General features: G+C 37.7%; 1 protein-coding gene and 1 long non-coding RNA gene across 19 annotated transcripts in view; both read left to right on the top strand.

The window, feature by feature from the left end:
* The window catches only part of radil (Ras association and DIL domains), a 48,478-nt gene extending 41,835 nt beyond the window's left edge, over positions 1–6,643 (top strand). For 2 of the 17 annotated variants that reach the window (XR_015475818.1, XR_015475813.1), the window contains 4 exons: positions 389–441; positions 872–1,011; positions 3,612–3,993; positions 5,027–6,643. Coding sequence is in view for 6 of the 17 variants with exons in the window: in XM_087236062.1 (XP_087092188.1) it covers positions 302–441; positions 872–1,011; positions 3,612–3,711 (380 nt within the window). In the remaining 11 variants the exon portion in view is untranslated. 17 annotated transcript variants of the gene reach the window in all.
* An 87-nt stretch (positions 6,644–6,730) lies between these two features.
* Positions 6,731–14,233, top strand: part of LOC147846677 (uncharacterized) — a 77,734-nt gene continuing 70,231 nt past the window's right edge. Inside the window, exons 1-2 of one of the 2 annotated variants that reach the window (XR_015476183.1) lie at positions 6,731–6,941; positions 7,200–7,301. This is a non-coding gene — a long non-coding RNA (uncharacterized LOC147846677). Of the gene's footprint in view, positions 7,075–7,199; positions 7,302–14,233 lie in introns of both variants that reach the window. The other variant, XR_015476184.1, reaches the window with a different exon arrangement.

Genomic DNA, 14,233 nt, shown 5'->3' with positions numbered 1-14,233 from the left:
TGTCTGCTTTGTGTACATCTCTTTTATTTCTCTTGAATGACTTTGTGTGTCAATACATGTGTTTATATCTTATAAACGCATGTGTAGAGTTCTGTGTGTAAACTTCTGTCAGCGTTGTGTGTGTTGACTCTTCGCATCATTTATTACCTTTGTTTGCATGTGCAGCAGCTGCATTTGCCTTTGTGAACACTTTTGTTTATTGGCTTGAATTTGGAGTCAGTGTGTGTGTGTGTGTGTGTGTGTGTGTCAATGAGCACTGAGTCCTGTGTGTGTTTGTTTGTTTATCCCTGCCCGACTCCAGGCCCTTTGAGTGGTTGTGGTTTTCCTTTCCCTGTCCCTGTGTCTCATCTGGGCCCAAAGTCTGATGATATCTGTTCCGTCTTTGTAGTGGACCTGGATAAAGGACCGTACGGCCTGGGAATGGGACTGATCGATGGACTTGTGAGTGTGTGCTGTATTTCTCTGGCATTTAACTTTGGTGCTCAATGTTATAAGCATATAAATATGACGCTATAGATTTTTTTTCCAAAGCCCAGACAGAATGTTGTAACAAGCTCATTTAAAAATCATTTAAATTTAAAACAAAAAAGATAAAACACTAACAAATTTGCTAACCACTGGGCCACCGTGCCACCCTATGTAGGGAAAGGTGAAGAGTTAGGGGTGGAAGGGGGGATTCTTCAAATCGAAGATGAATGTAGTGGAAAAAACCCTGGCTCTTTATATTGGTTTAGGAATGGCCTGATTGGTGGATCATACATGCTAATGCAGAACCAGCCGTGTTCAATCATAATCACTTGATCCTCTTGAATTTGCTTTTAGAAATAGCCTATAAATAGGTCTCTGTTTGCTTCTCTCTCCATAAATACAGCACACCCCTCTGAACTCTCCTGGAATCTACATCAGGACTCTGATTCCAGATGGACCTGCTGCTGCAGATGGACGACTCTGCATCGGTGACAGGATCCTGGCAGTGAACGGAACCAGTCTCATTGGAGCAGACTATCAGAGGTCAGTGCTCTACGTACACTGCCAGCTTGGGGTTAAAAGGATAGTACACTCAAACATGCAGATTTACTCACCTTTAAGTGGTTCCAAACCTTAATTTGTTTCCTTTTTTTTTGCTCAATACCTGTTTGAGTTTCTTGCCTCTGATGAACACAAAAGAAGATATTTTGAAGAATGTTGGAAACCAGTGACTATAGTATAAATACTATGGCAGTCAATGGTTACTGGTTTCCAACATTCTTCCAAATATCTTCTTTTGTGTTCATCAGAAGCAAGAACTTTAAACAGGTTTGAAACAAGTGAATAAGGGTGAATAAATTATGACATAATTTTTATTTTTTGATGAACTATCCCTTTAATGGGTCATGAACACTAAACTAGAGATTTAAACAAGGGTGTTGGTGTTACATATACATGTAATTAAGGAAAACAATTAATTTAAAACTTTGTTTAACTGTTTTTAAATTTACATTGTGTCCACGTGACAAATAGTGATGTGGAAAATGGCTGCGGCAATCAGTGAAGCATCGGTATCATGTAATTATTTATGAGTCCTCCTTATCCAATGAGACAATGCTTCTCTTAATTATTCATGACAGCATGCATTTTCCTATGACAAACACTTCAGACAGTCTGAATACCAATTCATGGATCAAAAGTGATTGCTTGTTTTTGCTGAGGAAGAGTTTCTGCATGGAATGAATCTGAGTCTTCAATACAAGCATGTATTATTAACATAATAATCGACTTTAAAAATGTACATATCTTTACTGCTTTCATTATAACTGATCCAACATCACATGTAAATGGAAAAAAAACAACTACAATGCATTCATATATATAGTATTTTCAAGGGAGTCTACCAGTGTCTGGATCGAGCAATAAAAAAAATAAAATAAAAAAAAATGCTTACTTGAAATTGCGGCAGTAATGTAGGTGTAACCCCTCCTAGTTCGTATGTTTTTTAATAATGATCATGCGGAAGCAGTTTAGCTGAGCAAATTTACTTTATAGTGTTCTCCGAAAAAAAAAACAGGGTTCCACACAGACAAGTGTACCAGGTCTGGTCACTGGCTGACTCCACCCATTATACCCCCTTTCTCACCTGTAGGTGTCTATCTTTCCCCATGATGTATTACACAGTTTAACAATGAACATAGGATTTTGATTTAATTAGAACAAATATTTTTTAACCAAAAACAAGCCTTTTGACACCGTTCATACTTAATTTACAGTTTCATTTTTTCCCCCGTTACAAAGGGAGTAATATTTTATTCACGTAGCAGACTGTAAAAGCATTCATTTAAACAACATTAATACACATTTCAAAAAGTGTCAATACAATGTCTAATTAGTATTTATTAAACCTAATCTGTCTTTTATTAAAACCTCATCTGTGTTTTTGTGTGGGGTTAGGGGTAGGTGTATGTGTAGGGTTTTATTGTCCCAATAAGGGATACATTTTCTCATTTACACGCAATATGGTATTATTGTTTTAACATGCTGTAACTTTCATTCATTCATTTTTTTCGGCTGAGTGTCTGATTTAGCAGAGGTCGCCACAGTGGAGTGAACCACCCACTATTCCGGCATATGTTTTAGACAGCGGATGCCCTTCCAGCCACAACCCAGTACTGGGAAACACCCAAACACTCTTAAGCTGGATTTATACTTTTCACTTTCTGCAAATATCTGCTGTTGATTTTCAGTGCTGGTTATTTTTTTTTTCCTTTTTGCATTTAATTATATTGGTCACAGGATGCTCTTCTTCTAATGTAACACATTTATTTTTTGTGTGTAACAGTGAATTAATGTGCATTTGTGGGTGCATTTGATGCTTTTAACTTAATGACAGTTACAATGTAACTGAAGTGGACAATTTTAACATCCACCTTTGCAACATTTCTCGAAAGTGAACTTTTATTAAATGTGATTTCTTGAGGGGTGACACGGTGGCTCAGTGGTTAGCACTGTTGCCTCACAGCAAGACGGTCGCTAGTTCGAGTTCCAGCTGGTTCAGTTGGTGTTTCTGTGTGTAGTTTGCATGTTCTCCCTGTGTTGCCGTTGGTTTCCTCCAGGTGCTCCGGTTTCCCCCACAGTCCAAAGACATGCGCTATAGGTGAATTAAATAAGCAAAATTGTCCATTAGTGTATGTGTGTGAATGAGTGTGTATGGGTGTTTCCCAGTACTGGGTTGCAGCTTGAAGGGTATCCGCTGTGTAAAACATACGCTGGATAAGTTGGCGGTTCATTCCGCTGTGGAGACCCCTGATGAATAAAGGGATTAAGCCAAAAGAAAATGAATGAATGGTTTCATGATCATTTAATATTTGCAATCACACTCAATAAATTACTTCCGCTGCTTTTTCAAACTACTTATTTAAAAACACAATACTTATGTTTTTTTTGGAACAACTTAATTGGTTTATTTTCAATCCACTTAAATTTGCAACAACGTTTAAGTTAACTTAATTGATTTGTGTTGGGACAACATGAAGGATCCGTGTGGAACCCAGCATATTTTACAGTGCAAAGCCATTACATTTTCCCCATGCAAGTTCTGTCAATCCTGACATCTGAATCTCTCTTTGTCTGTCTCTCAGTGCTGTGGATTTGATTCGTCTGGGGGGAGGACGGCTCCGGTTTCTTGTCGCCAAATCAGATCTCGAAGTATCAGAGAAGATCAGTGCCTCTTCCTGCTGAGAGAGAGGCTGCAAGTGTGACCCTCTACCTAGACGAAATATGAGGAGGACAGTGAGTCCTCAGTCTCGAGACTGGAGAACAAGCACACTATAGGACCTCTCAGCGCCTACAGCCCCTCTGTCTCTTACACAGCCCTGTACAATACTGCACTCACTCAGAAAAACAAACAGAACAACATCTCTGTCTTTACCTCTTAACCAGTCTGGTTTTGTCTCTTGAATGTCAAGGAATATTGAAGAGGAATGTGTTTGTGCACATTATATGGCTAATACTAGATAAACCGTAGGTCTCAAACGCGATACTTGGAGGGCCGCAGCTCTGCACTGTTTTGCTCCAAACCTAATCGAACACAGCTGATCCAACTAATCAAGGGCTGCATCCGACATCGCCTACTACTCAGTAGATACTGCATTTGAATTTAAGTGCACTACTTGAATGTTCTATACAGTATGAATGTGAGCAGTATGAATGGAACTCACGTACTACATCCGCCATTTTATCATGACCGCATGACCTACTGTACCCTCATGAGTTGCATTGCTTTACTCCCATTCATGAATTCTGTCACGGGGCATCATGGGATAGTGCAGCGTGCAACAGATGCACACTTCAGAATCTCGCCGAAAGTAGTAGGTCACCTGGGTACTTTTCACCCCTGCTGAAAAATCCAGCTTAAACCAACCTAGGATGGTTGGCTGGTTTTAGCTGGTCAGCCAGCCTGGTTTTAGAGGGGTTTTGGCCACTTCCAGGCTGATTTACAGCCATTTTCAGTCTGGTCTTAGCTGGTCAGGCTGGAAAGTGACCAGCTAAAACCATCTAAAACCAGCTTGACCATCCTGGTTTAAGCTGGACATAGCTGGTTTTGGCTGGTCTTCCAGCCTGGCTAGGCTAATCAAGCTGGTTTAAGCTGGTAATTCCCCAGCCTGTCTAGCTAAACCAAATGACTGGAATGGCTGGAAATGCCTGGAAGTGGCCAAAACCCCTCTAAAACCAGCCTGGTCGACCAGCTAAAACCAGCCAATCATCCTAGACTGGTTTAAGCTGGATTTTTCAGCTGGGACATACTGTTTTTCGAGTTCTATGAACTCAGAAATACTACTCGGCTTGCATACTGTTTTTAGTGTACTATATAGTATGGAATTATGCGATTTCGGATGCAGCTAAGGTGTTCAAGACTACTAGAGACTAATAACAAAGACTATAGAATACACCCGAGCATACTGCCAGAGAGGCGCTTCAAAGATGGCCGCTGAGTGAAATGACAATGGCTATTAAGCAGGTGTGAGTTAGAGGTGTTTGGAGCCAAACTATGCAGAGCTTCGGCCCTCCAGGAATTAGGTTTGAGACTATTGATATTAACATATAGCTGACACGGGGTCTTAAGATGATTAATTTTCTTTAAATAATAAAAAAATGTAAAATAAATAAATAAAAAACAGTTACAGTTAAACTAACAATAAAAACATCTCAATGACCTTCCTAAAAGGCACATGAGTCTTTTGACAAATATCTTATTCTTGATGGTTCATAAAAAAACATTTGAGACGTAAAACTCTTCTAAAACTTCACATTTTTGTCCTGATTGCTAAAATCTGTAAAGGTACAAAACACTAATAGCTAATAATGTTGGGTAAAGTTACTTTTAAAAAGTAATGGTCTACAATCTTTGAATGTCACGGTGGAGAAGTGGGTTGCACAATCTCCTCACACCAAAAAGGTTGCTGGTTCGAGCCTCGACTGGGTCGGTTGGCATTTCTGTGTGGAGTTTGCATGCGCGTGAGTTTCCTCGGGTTGCTCCGGTTTCCCCCACAGTCCAAGACGTGGTACAGGTGAATTGGGTGAACTAAAATTGTTTGTAGTGTATGTGTGTGGATGAGTCTGTATGGATGTTTCCCAGTGATGGGTTGCAGCTGGAAGGGCATTTGCTGCGCATAACATATACTGGATAAGTTGTGGCGACCCCTGATTAATAAAGGGACTAAGCCAAAAAAAATGAATGAGTGAATACAATCGTCATTCATTATTTTCCTTCGGCTTAGAATACATCAGGGGTCGAATGAGCCTATGTGTTACAAAGCGAATGCCCTTCCAGCTGCAACCCAGTACTGGGAGACATCCAAACACACTCGTTCACACACATACACTATGGCCAATTTTTGTTTATTCAATTCACCTACTGTATAGCGCATGTCTTTGGACTGTGGGGGAAACTGGAGCACCCGGAGGAAATGCACACTAAAAAGGAGAACATGCAAACTCCACAAAAATATGCCAACTGACGCAGCCAGGACTTGAACCAGTGACCTTCTTGCTGTGAGGCGACAGTGCTAACCACAGAGCCACCCCAATCTTCAGTCAATTCTTTTGAAAAAAGTAACTTAATGCGTTACTCGGTTGCTTTTTAAGGAAAGTAATGTGAGAGTGTGTGTTATGCTTTTATAAAGATTAAGATAGGCTTTAGATTGTAATTAAATTTTACCCAACACTGATAATAAACAAAGAGATGTCTCAGATACTTTTGATATGTGGAACAAAAGGCACTTAAAAATCTTATTTCATGGTGCGACATACTTTCTCTCTTTCTTCAAAGTACCTTAAACTTCAGTTTCCATGTTAGCAATACTCACAAAGGCAACAACTTTAAGTTCAGTGACACACGACCTGCATATATAGAAGCATATATTGTTTTCAAAATTAAGTATTAATATACGGCTTAGAATTCATAATATAAGCTGTTTTGTTTATATTTAAGAAAACGTATCTCTGCACAAGTTTTTGAATACAGAGTGTTTATTTTTTTCATTATTTCATGTTTGTACTAAATATGTATCTGCAATATTTCATAAATGCATTTTTTTCTCTCTGTTGAACTTGTATTTGGAAGATTTATAATATACCTTCCTATTAAATTGAACGTTGAGAAGTCAAACCATACTCGAGTACAGGAATGTTTGATTTGAACACTGACCAGCAGAGGACGCCAGAACATTGAAGAAGGTGTGTTGGACGACACTTTAGCCTCAATGAATCCGTTCACCTCGTTGTTGAACACGGAGTGTTAGATGTGTTCTAAAAAAACAGCTATTTTACTTTAAAATGCGATTGAAGAAATGCGAAGTCATGAATCCCTTTCCGTTTGTTCTATTATAACTATAGCCTACAGGCAGGTAAACCCAGCAGATGGCAGTGTTGCCTCGCAGTACACCACAATTGTTGATGAGTTTTCTGAGGTAGGCCTACCATTTCACTTCAGGCGATTTAGCTGTTTAGATGTCAAGTGTAAACCGTTTGTTTTAATTTAGGTCTCGAAAATTATATAAGACTTCATTAACAAACTTAGGCGAAGACTTGGATGATTTAATGGTAATTTAAGTGAAATAAATGCTTGTAAAACAGTCATTCAACCAAATACACGCATTGCTAATTGCATTAACAACCTGCTTTGTTGTGAATACGTAAGTGAGAGTCTACTGATATGCTGTGTAAAGGTACCAGGAGCAATGTGGAGACTGGAAAAACAGGGTTTGCTTGGTCAACCAACAGCAGACCACCAGATGGCCAGCACAGAAAACAACAGCCCATCATAGCAGGTAGGCCTCCTGTATGTGAAAATTCGTTGTCTGTTAGTATATAAGTAGAGTTATGGCTGAAAACCAACTTCATTTGACACTCTGCACTAGGAGTCATATAAACGACTCGTTTTTTTCGAATCGGTTCTTTTGGACAGATCATTTCAAACAACCAGTTCGAAACTGTTCATTTCACCGCACTTGACATTGTCAAGACTTTTGCCAAGTCTTGATTAAAAATATTTTAATTGAAAAAAAAACACCTTTTTATTAAAATAATCTTCATTTTGCATGTATTTGGATGGATTTGTTAAAATAAATTGTAAAATAAAACAATACAAGTATAAAAGTATCCTTATGTCCTATCGTCATATAGGCTCGATTTAATTATTTCTTTAATTCCTAGTTTATATTATAATTCATTAAATGTCGGCTCATATGAATCGGTTTTGTTTTTTATTTATTATTTTGGACTGGCCAATCTCAGGTTGAACAGTTGAAGAGGCCCGCTCAATTAACGAATCGTTCAGACTGGTGTGCGAACCGGTTCATTCGATTCTTTAGAAAGAGTCAAATTAACCACGTTAAAGAAAAGTTCAAGCATCAACATCGTTATCTCGGATCACTTATGAAGTTCCAAGTGGGTAAAGATGATGCTGTTTGGGATGCAATAGACAGCGAGTTAGCTCTATAGCTTTGGAGACACAGCCTACCTCAGCAGTGCACTGACAGGTGTAAGATTAACTTTGTTAGGCGCGGGCGCGTCCGTGCGCGACAAATTAAATTAATGGAACAAATTTCCCCCGTAATTAAGATAAAAATTCGTGTCAGCTATAACCTTGCCTAGCGCTAATTATGTACAAATGATTTATCATCTGTTTCGGTCGGAATATTAATCTTCAGCTCGTTGCAAAGCGTGGCTTGTGTTAAGAGATGAGGCTTGATTAACACTGACAGGTCTAGTAACCGCTCTCTCCCTCGCCTCAATTAACAGATAGTGGATGCGCAGGCAAGCAGAACCCTATTCTGATTCTGCAGTGACTAAAATAGCCCAGCTTTCAAACACAGCTGCAATACGAAATCCTTGTTATGTACCTTATGCGACTAGACGCCATATTTAATTTTTCGCAAATGAAAACGAGGCCATGAGGGAGTAGCCTAGAGGCAGCCTACAGTCCGCTCAATACCTGCTTTTGTGTTGTGTGTCTATCAAATTGACATGCAGGGAAATTGAAAATTCATCTTTCTGTATAGGAAACCTGGTGATAAAATGGAAATGTGTTGTGAAAATTACGCTCCGCGTCTGCCTTGTTTTCATTCTTGAAAAATGAAGTGTGGCGTATGCTCTGAATAACGAGCAATATATTTGTTGAAACACTCGCCTCTTACTCTGACATTTATGAGGACATTTTGTTCTCTAGACTATTTAAATCATACTTTGGAGTGGATAAAACATGTAGTCCATCTCTTCTCGATTGTGTTTACCCATTAGCCCTGATATACTAATATCAGTCATATCAGTGCACTTTATTCTCTTACTATCACTGTGAAGCTTTTTTTTTCTGAAGGCAATTTGCAAGGTTAAGAAATACATCATGCTACCACCTCTATCACCACACCAGTGCTGATACAGAGTGACAGTACACTAAGCTGCTTTATAGCAGTGTATGAGCTTGCAAACTGTATCGTCCATCATGTAAAATGAGCAGAAAGCACAGTGAGGAGATAGAAAGCACGACATTAGTCTGGATTAGCTCATACTAGTTTATCCAAAACATCTAAAGCCAGTAACCTTAAAAAGAGCAAAGATATGCTGCATATTGCATTTTTTTAATTCTACATGGCAACATTGACCAATATATCTTACATTTTTTACAAAATTGTTGGAAATATTCAATGAAAAAAGTGATCGCTTGCATTTAGGCTTACATGCATGTTAAGTTTTACAATACAGCACCCCATAAGAGAAGCTGATGTGGTGATCAAGCAGGTCCAAGGTCTTATAATGGTGGATCAGTCCAAGGTAGATGCTGAGAGGGAGATTTATTCAGGGGCACTGACATTCAGTCTATATAGTGCTGATAACAGTGAAGACCCTGGAAACTGCACACAGCAGCAGATGATGAATGGAGCGCCCGACCGTAATCACTTATCGTTTCAGCCTCTTCTTCTCCTCCTCCTCTGTGTGACAGGAGCACCATCTCCGTTTCCTGCCTAAATATTCACTGTCTCTTCAAGATCTCCTTATCTTGGCAGCGATGAATCTTACAGCAATCATTTCGAACCATTTAATGACTTGCAAGATATGTTCATTTACATAAGGATTTGGAAAACATAAGGAAAATGATCATTCAAATGTGAATGAGGGTTGTTATGAAATGTGCATGGTGGACATTTACTGCTTTGAGCTGGAAAAAATATCATCTTACAAAAAGGTATTATTATTCATAATATTATTATTTTGATAAATGATGGTGGTCGAGTTTTCCCACGATTTCTTGTCAGATGAGGTTAGGGCTGGGCCGATAAACGTTAATATGTCCAGTGGTGGAAAGAGTACTGACAAATCATACTCGGGTAAAAGTACCATTACTTGCCTAAAAATGTAGTGCGAGTAAAAGTATCTGTTGTAAATTTTACTCAAAGTATGAGTAAAAAGTAGCCCTTTTAAAAGTACTCATGTAGTGAGTATTACGCTTTGAAAAACTGATGCGTTTACATGTAATTTGTGGATGTGTGTAAACGTAACATTCTGTAGTGCATGTAGTTATTGCCCAGCAGGCACACAACGTCATAGGACGTTAATATTAGGTTAGATTTAGATTGTGATGTCAAGTGACCAAAATTCAATGTCTAGCCACTGTCTAAGGATAACGTTATTTTGATGTCTAATAACAAAATTAAATGACGTTAATATTTGGTTGATTTTAGGTTGTGTTATAAAGGGACCAAAGTCCAATGTTAATGTCTTAAACCAACATCCTATTGACGTCAAATACTGATATTGATTTTGGACGTCTTCTTAGGCACTTTTAATGCTTCCAAACAGTTTGCTGCATTTATAAATCGCCCATGTATTGAGGTAGTCCATTATGAGGCGATTTACCTTCAATGTGTGATTTGATTGGACAGGAATTACAGGACTGATTTTTTTTTTTAATCCCCATAGACAAGAAAAAATAAAGTAGTGACTGCAGGTTGAAGGAAAGTAGTAGAGTAAAAGTACAGATACAGCACTAAAAATGTACTCAAGTAAGAGTAAAAGTACACATTTTTAAAACTACTCAGTAAATTACAATTCCTGAGAAAAAGTAATTAATTACAGTAATTTGAGTATTTGTAATTGTTTAGTTTATACCACTGAATATATCTGTGCTTTATGTCGATAACAATGTTAGGTATTGGACTATTTTTTTGTGATCAACATTTTATTGACTTTAGATTAACAAAACAAAAAACATTCAAACAAACAAACAAACAGGGGAGGGGGAGCAAGAGACGTATCAACAATTGTCAATCTGAAAGATTTACATTGAGAAAAAAAAAAAAACCTTTACATGGTCATTCCTTTTTAGATAGTCCAACATGCTGGAAGAAAAGCATTGCCGTGCATCAATGGTACTGGGTCTAGCCATTTTAATTTGTGCTATTGTAACTTCGCAAGTCACTATTTTAAAGAGGCTATGAATCCAAAATTTAGTGTACTTGTACAGAAATTATTATCATCGAGAAGACATAAACAGCATTAGACACACAGTCAACTTGTAGTAAAAAGGACAAAACAGAATTTACATGAGACCACAGGTCGGCAACAATTGGACATTCCCAAGGTATTGGACTATTTTTTTTTTATCTGAGCCAATCACACAGCAGAAATGTACAACAATCGGAATCTACACTGTAGGATGTAGAACCAGGATTTTGGTTGCCTGAAATGTTTAAGCTAAATCAAATTAACCTTATGAGTCCATTGAACCTATATTATGTTAAATTGACTTAAAACAGCTTGCGTAACCTATCAAATTAAGTTACAACATGATTAACTTAGTTTAATAAGTTACAGTAACCTAAAAACATATGCTGTCAGGACTAATTGATCATAATTTGTACAGTTGAAAAGTGTGTTGACATTAGAAATGCATCAGCCACAAGAAAGTAAGATATGCTATTTAATGGACCCTATAATTTGTGGCTTCAGTCATTGTTGGGGTATTCTTTTGAATCTGGAGGAATTACCAACTGATATTGAAATATGTATCGTTATTGTACAATATGGAGAATAATTAATCGAGACTGGATTTTGGCCTTATTGCTAGGGCCACACAGAATCTGCGCGCACGGAATTCTGCAGATTTTACGCAGATATTCCACAGAATTACGCAGATTTTTAGCCCACTATTAATTCTGTTTATTTACTTGAGTAAATATGTGTAAATCTATATTTTTTTCAGTTTTTAAATTAATTACAGTAATATTATTGACTAACGTGAAATGTTCATCTGATTTATGTACAATACAGTTTGTACAATATATTTTCTCTCTTTTAGTATAAATATTATATGAGAGACTTGCTTTGTTTACCAAATAAAGTGAACCGAATTGGATTTGCATTTTAAACATTAAATAAAAGATAAAAAGATATTATTTTTAATTTTATATATTACGGTTTTAGTTACGATACTTTCAAAATAATTCCGCAGAAATCCACAGATTTTTAGCAAAATTCTCCACATAAGTAGCACAAAACGTCCGCAGATTCTGTCTGGCCCTGCTTATCGCCCAACCCAAGATGTATATGTCATACTTGTAAACTATTAATAATGAACCTTCACCAAACCTGTGGCTATTAGATAGCTCATTTATTATTTCTTTATTACTTTATTTTGATATTTGTAATTGTTATGATTGCTATTATAACCTTTACTTTATCAGGAAAGACACATTGAGATCAAAAATCTCTTTTACAGGAGCTAAATATCTAATTATATGTGCTTTGTTGTTTTATCTCACTATAAGCTATTAACAATTAAACTATTTGCATTTTAATACTGGGATAACCTCTAAGGCAAGGCATAGGAAGTTTATTTATATAGCACATTTCATACACATTGGCAATTCAAAGTGCTTTACGTAAAGAAGAATAAGAAAAGCCAAGTATAAGAAAATAAAAAACAAATAATAAAAATGATTAAAAACAGAATGAAATGTGTTAAAACAGGTTACAAAAGAATGAAAATGAAAGGAAGTCACATTAGTGCGATATGTCGGATGTAGCACAGTGCTCATTCAGTAAAGGCACAGCTAAACTGATGTGTTTTCAGTCTTGATTTATTTGAATGTACCTAATGTTGGAGCACATCTGATCATTTCTGGAAGCTGATTCCAGCAGCATTCTAACTGTAACATCCTATAGGTCCTTTTTCCCCCAGAAAATTCAATAAGTATATTAAATAAAGTAAATCTAATTAACTGAGAAATTAACTTTCAAAAGCAAGTCTGACTATTAGCCCAGGTAAACATGTCCTTTGACCATTTAATGCATATACTGTAAATATGATATAGGAAGACATGAGAAGCATTATAATGATGTGCAGATTGTTGTGTGGGTAAAACGATGCAATCAAAATGTATATCTGGTGAAATGTGGGACTGTGTTTTGAGATTGTGAATTATGTAGTCAGAGGTATGTATGGCAGCATTTCGTTTACAAATGCTACAGGGCGGTGTGATGTTGTTCCTTTTAGCGCTTATTAGCAAACCGATTACTTCTGTGGGGACGGCTTTTCTGCTGTTACCAGTTTGTCCAGTGGCTCGTTGCGTACATCTGAGAATTTGAGACAGAGCGGTGTTGACCGTCACAACAGGGTTTGAGTCTGGTAAAGAACAGTTTCAGAAAGCGGGTAAGACAAAAACAAAAGCCAACAAAAAACCAAACAAGCAAATAACAGGTTGAGAATGTAGTAAAATCTGAAAACGTGGTAAAAATAAGGCTGCCACGAGGGCTTTTCTTTTTTTGGATTGTTTATCAAACCACTTTGTGTTGGCATTGGTCGGTCAGTCAGTCAGTCGACGTCAGCCTCTGGTGGATTTACGCGAGAAGAGCAGGCACAAATGGCACACGCCAGAGAAATTTAAGGTCTGAAAAGGCATACAGTGACCTCTGGCAGATTTGCGAAAACAAAAACTGCAAAAAAAACATACCTCCTGGGGCGTATTTGGCGCTCTCCAGAAATCTATATAGGGGTACATAATCAGAATGAGCCTGAGTCTGAGAAAGCCCACCATGCATACTGTTATGGTACATTTGTGACCAGGAGGGCAGATCTGCTCCCTGCAGAGGGTGAATAAATCCATTTTTAATGACAGTAGCTTGTAACTAATAATCTTCCCCGCAGCAGGTATACGACAGCATATGGGTTATGTGAGGGCTATGGGACGATCATTTCAGTCACTGGATGAGCTACTGTGAAAACGGGATATAGTCTTGGAGAATAAAACAAGTAGGCAGGCAGGAGTCTGCTCTTGGGATTGACTGAATAAGATAACCCCTTCCTCAGTGATTAAAAGACACCATCCTTTTTATTTTAGGTTGACCTGAAAACACTAAATAGCATGCAGTCGATCAAAGCTAAAACATATACAAAAAGAGGAGCATATACATTTACTGATAACTGTTTTGTTAAATGGCTTTGTCCGCTAAGGCTGGTGGATATTGCATAATGATTATATTTATCTAAAATTCTGTTTGACCAAGCTAAACTTAATCTGTAATGGCTTGTAAATGTACTCCCATCTATTCTGTATGTATCAGCCGTGTGGCTTGGTCTCCTAGAATGTTTGTTCTATCTCAAAGGGATTTTCACACTCCGCTGGACACAAAATCTCTATAGATTCCCATTGAAATGGGAACCTGGAGGCTGGTGCTCTTCATTTACCGCTACAACCCCCCTTTC

Source organism: Danio rerio, chromosome 1 (assembly GCF_052040795.2).
Source record: "Danio rerio strain M-AB ecotype USA chromosome 1, GRCz13ab, whole genome shotgun sequence".
NCBI classification, from domain to species: Eukaryota; Metazoa; Chordata; class Actinopteri; order Cypriniformes; family Danionidae; genus Danio; species Danio rerio.
This window is presented reverse-complemented; position numbering and strand designations above follow the sequence as displayed.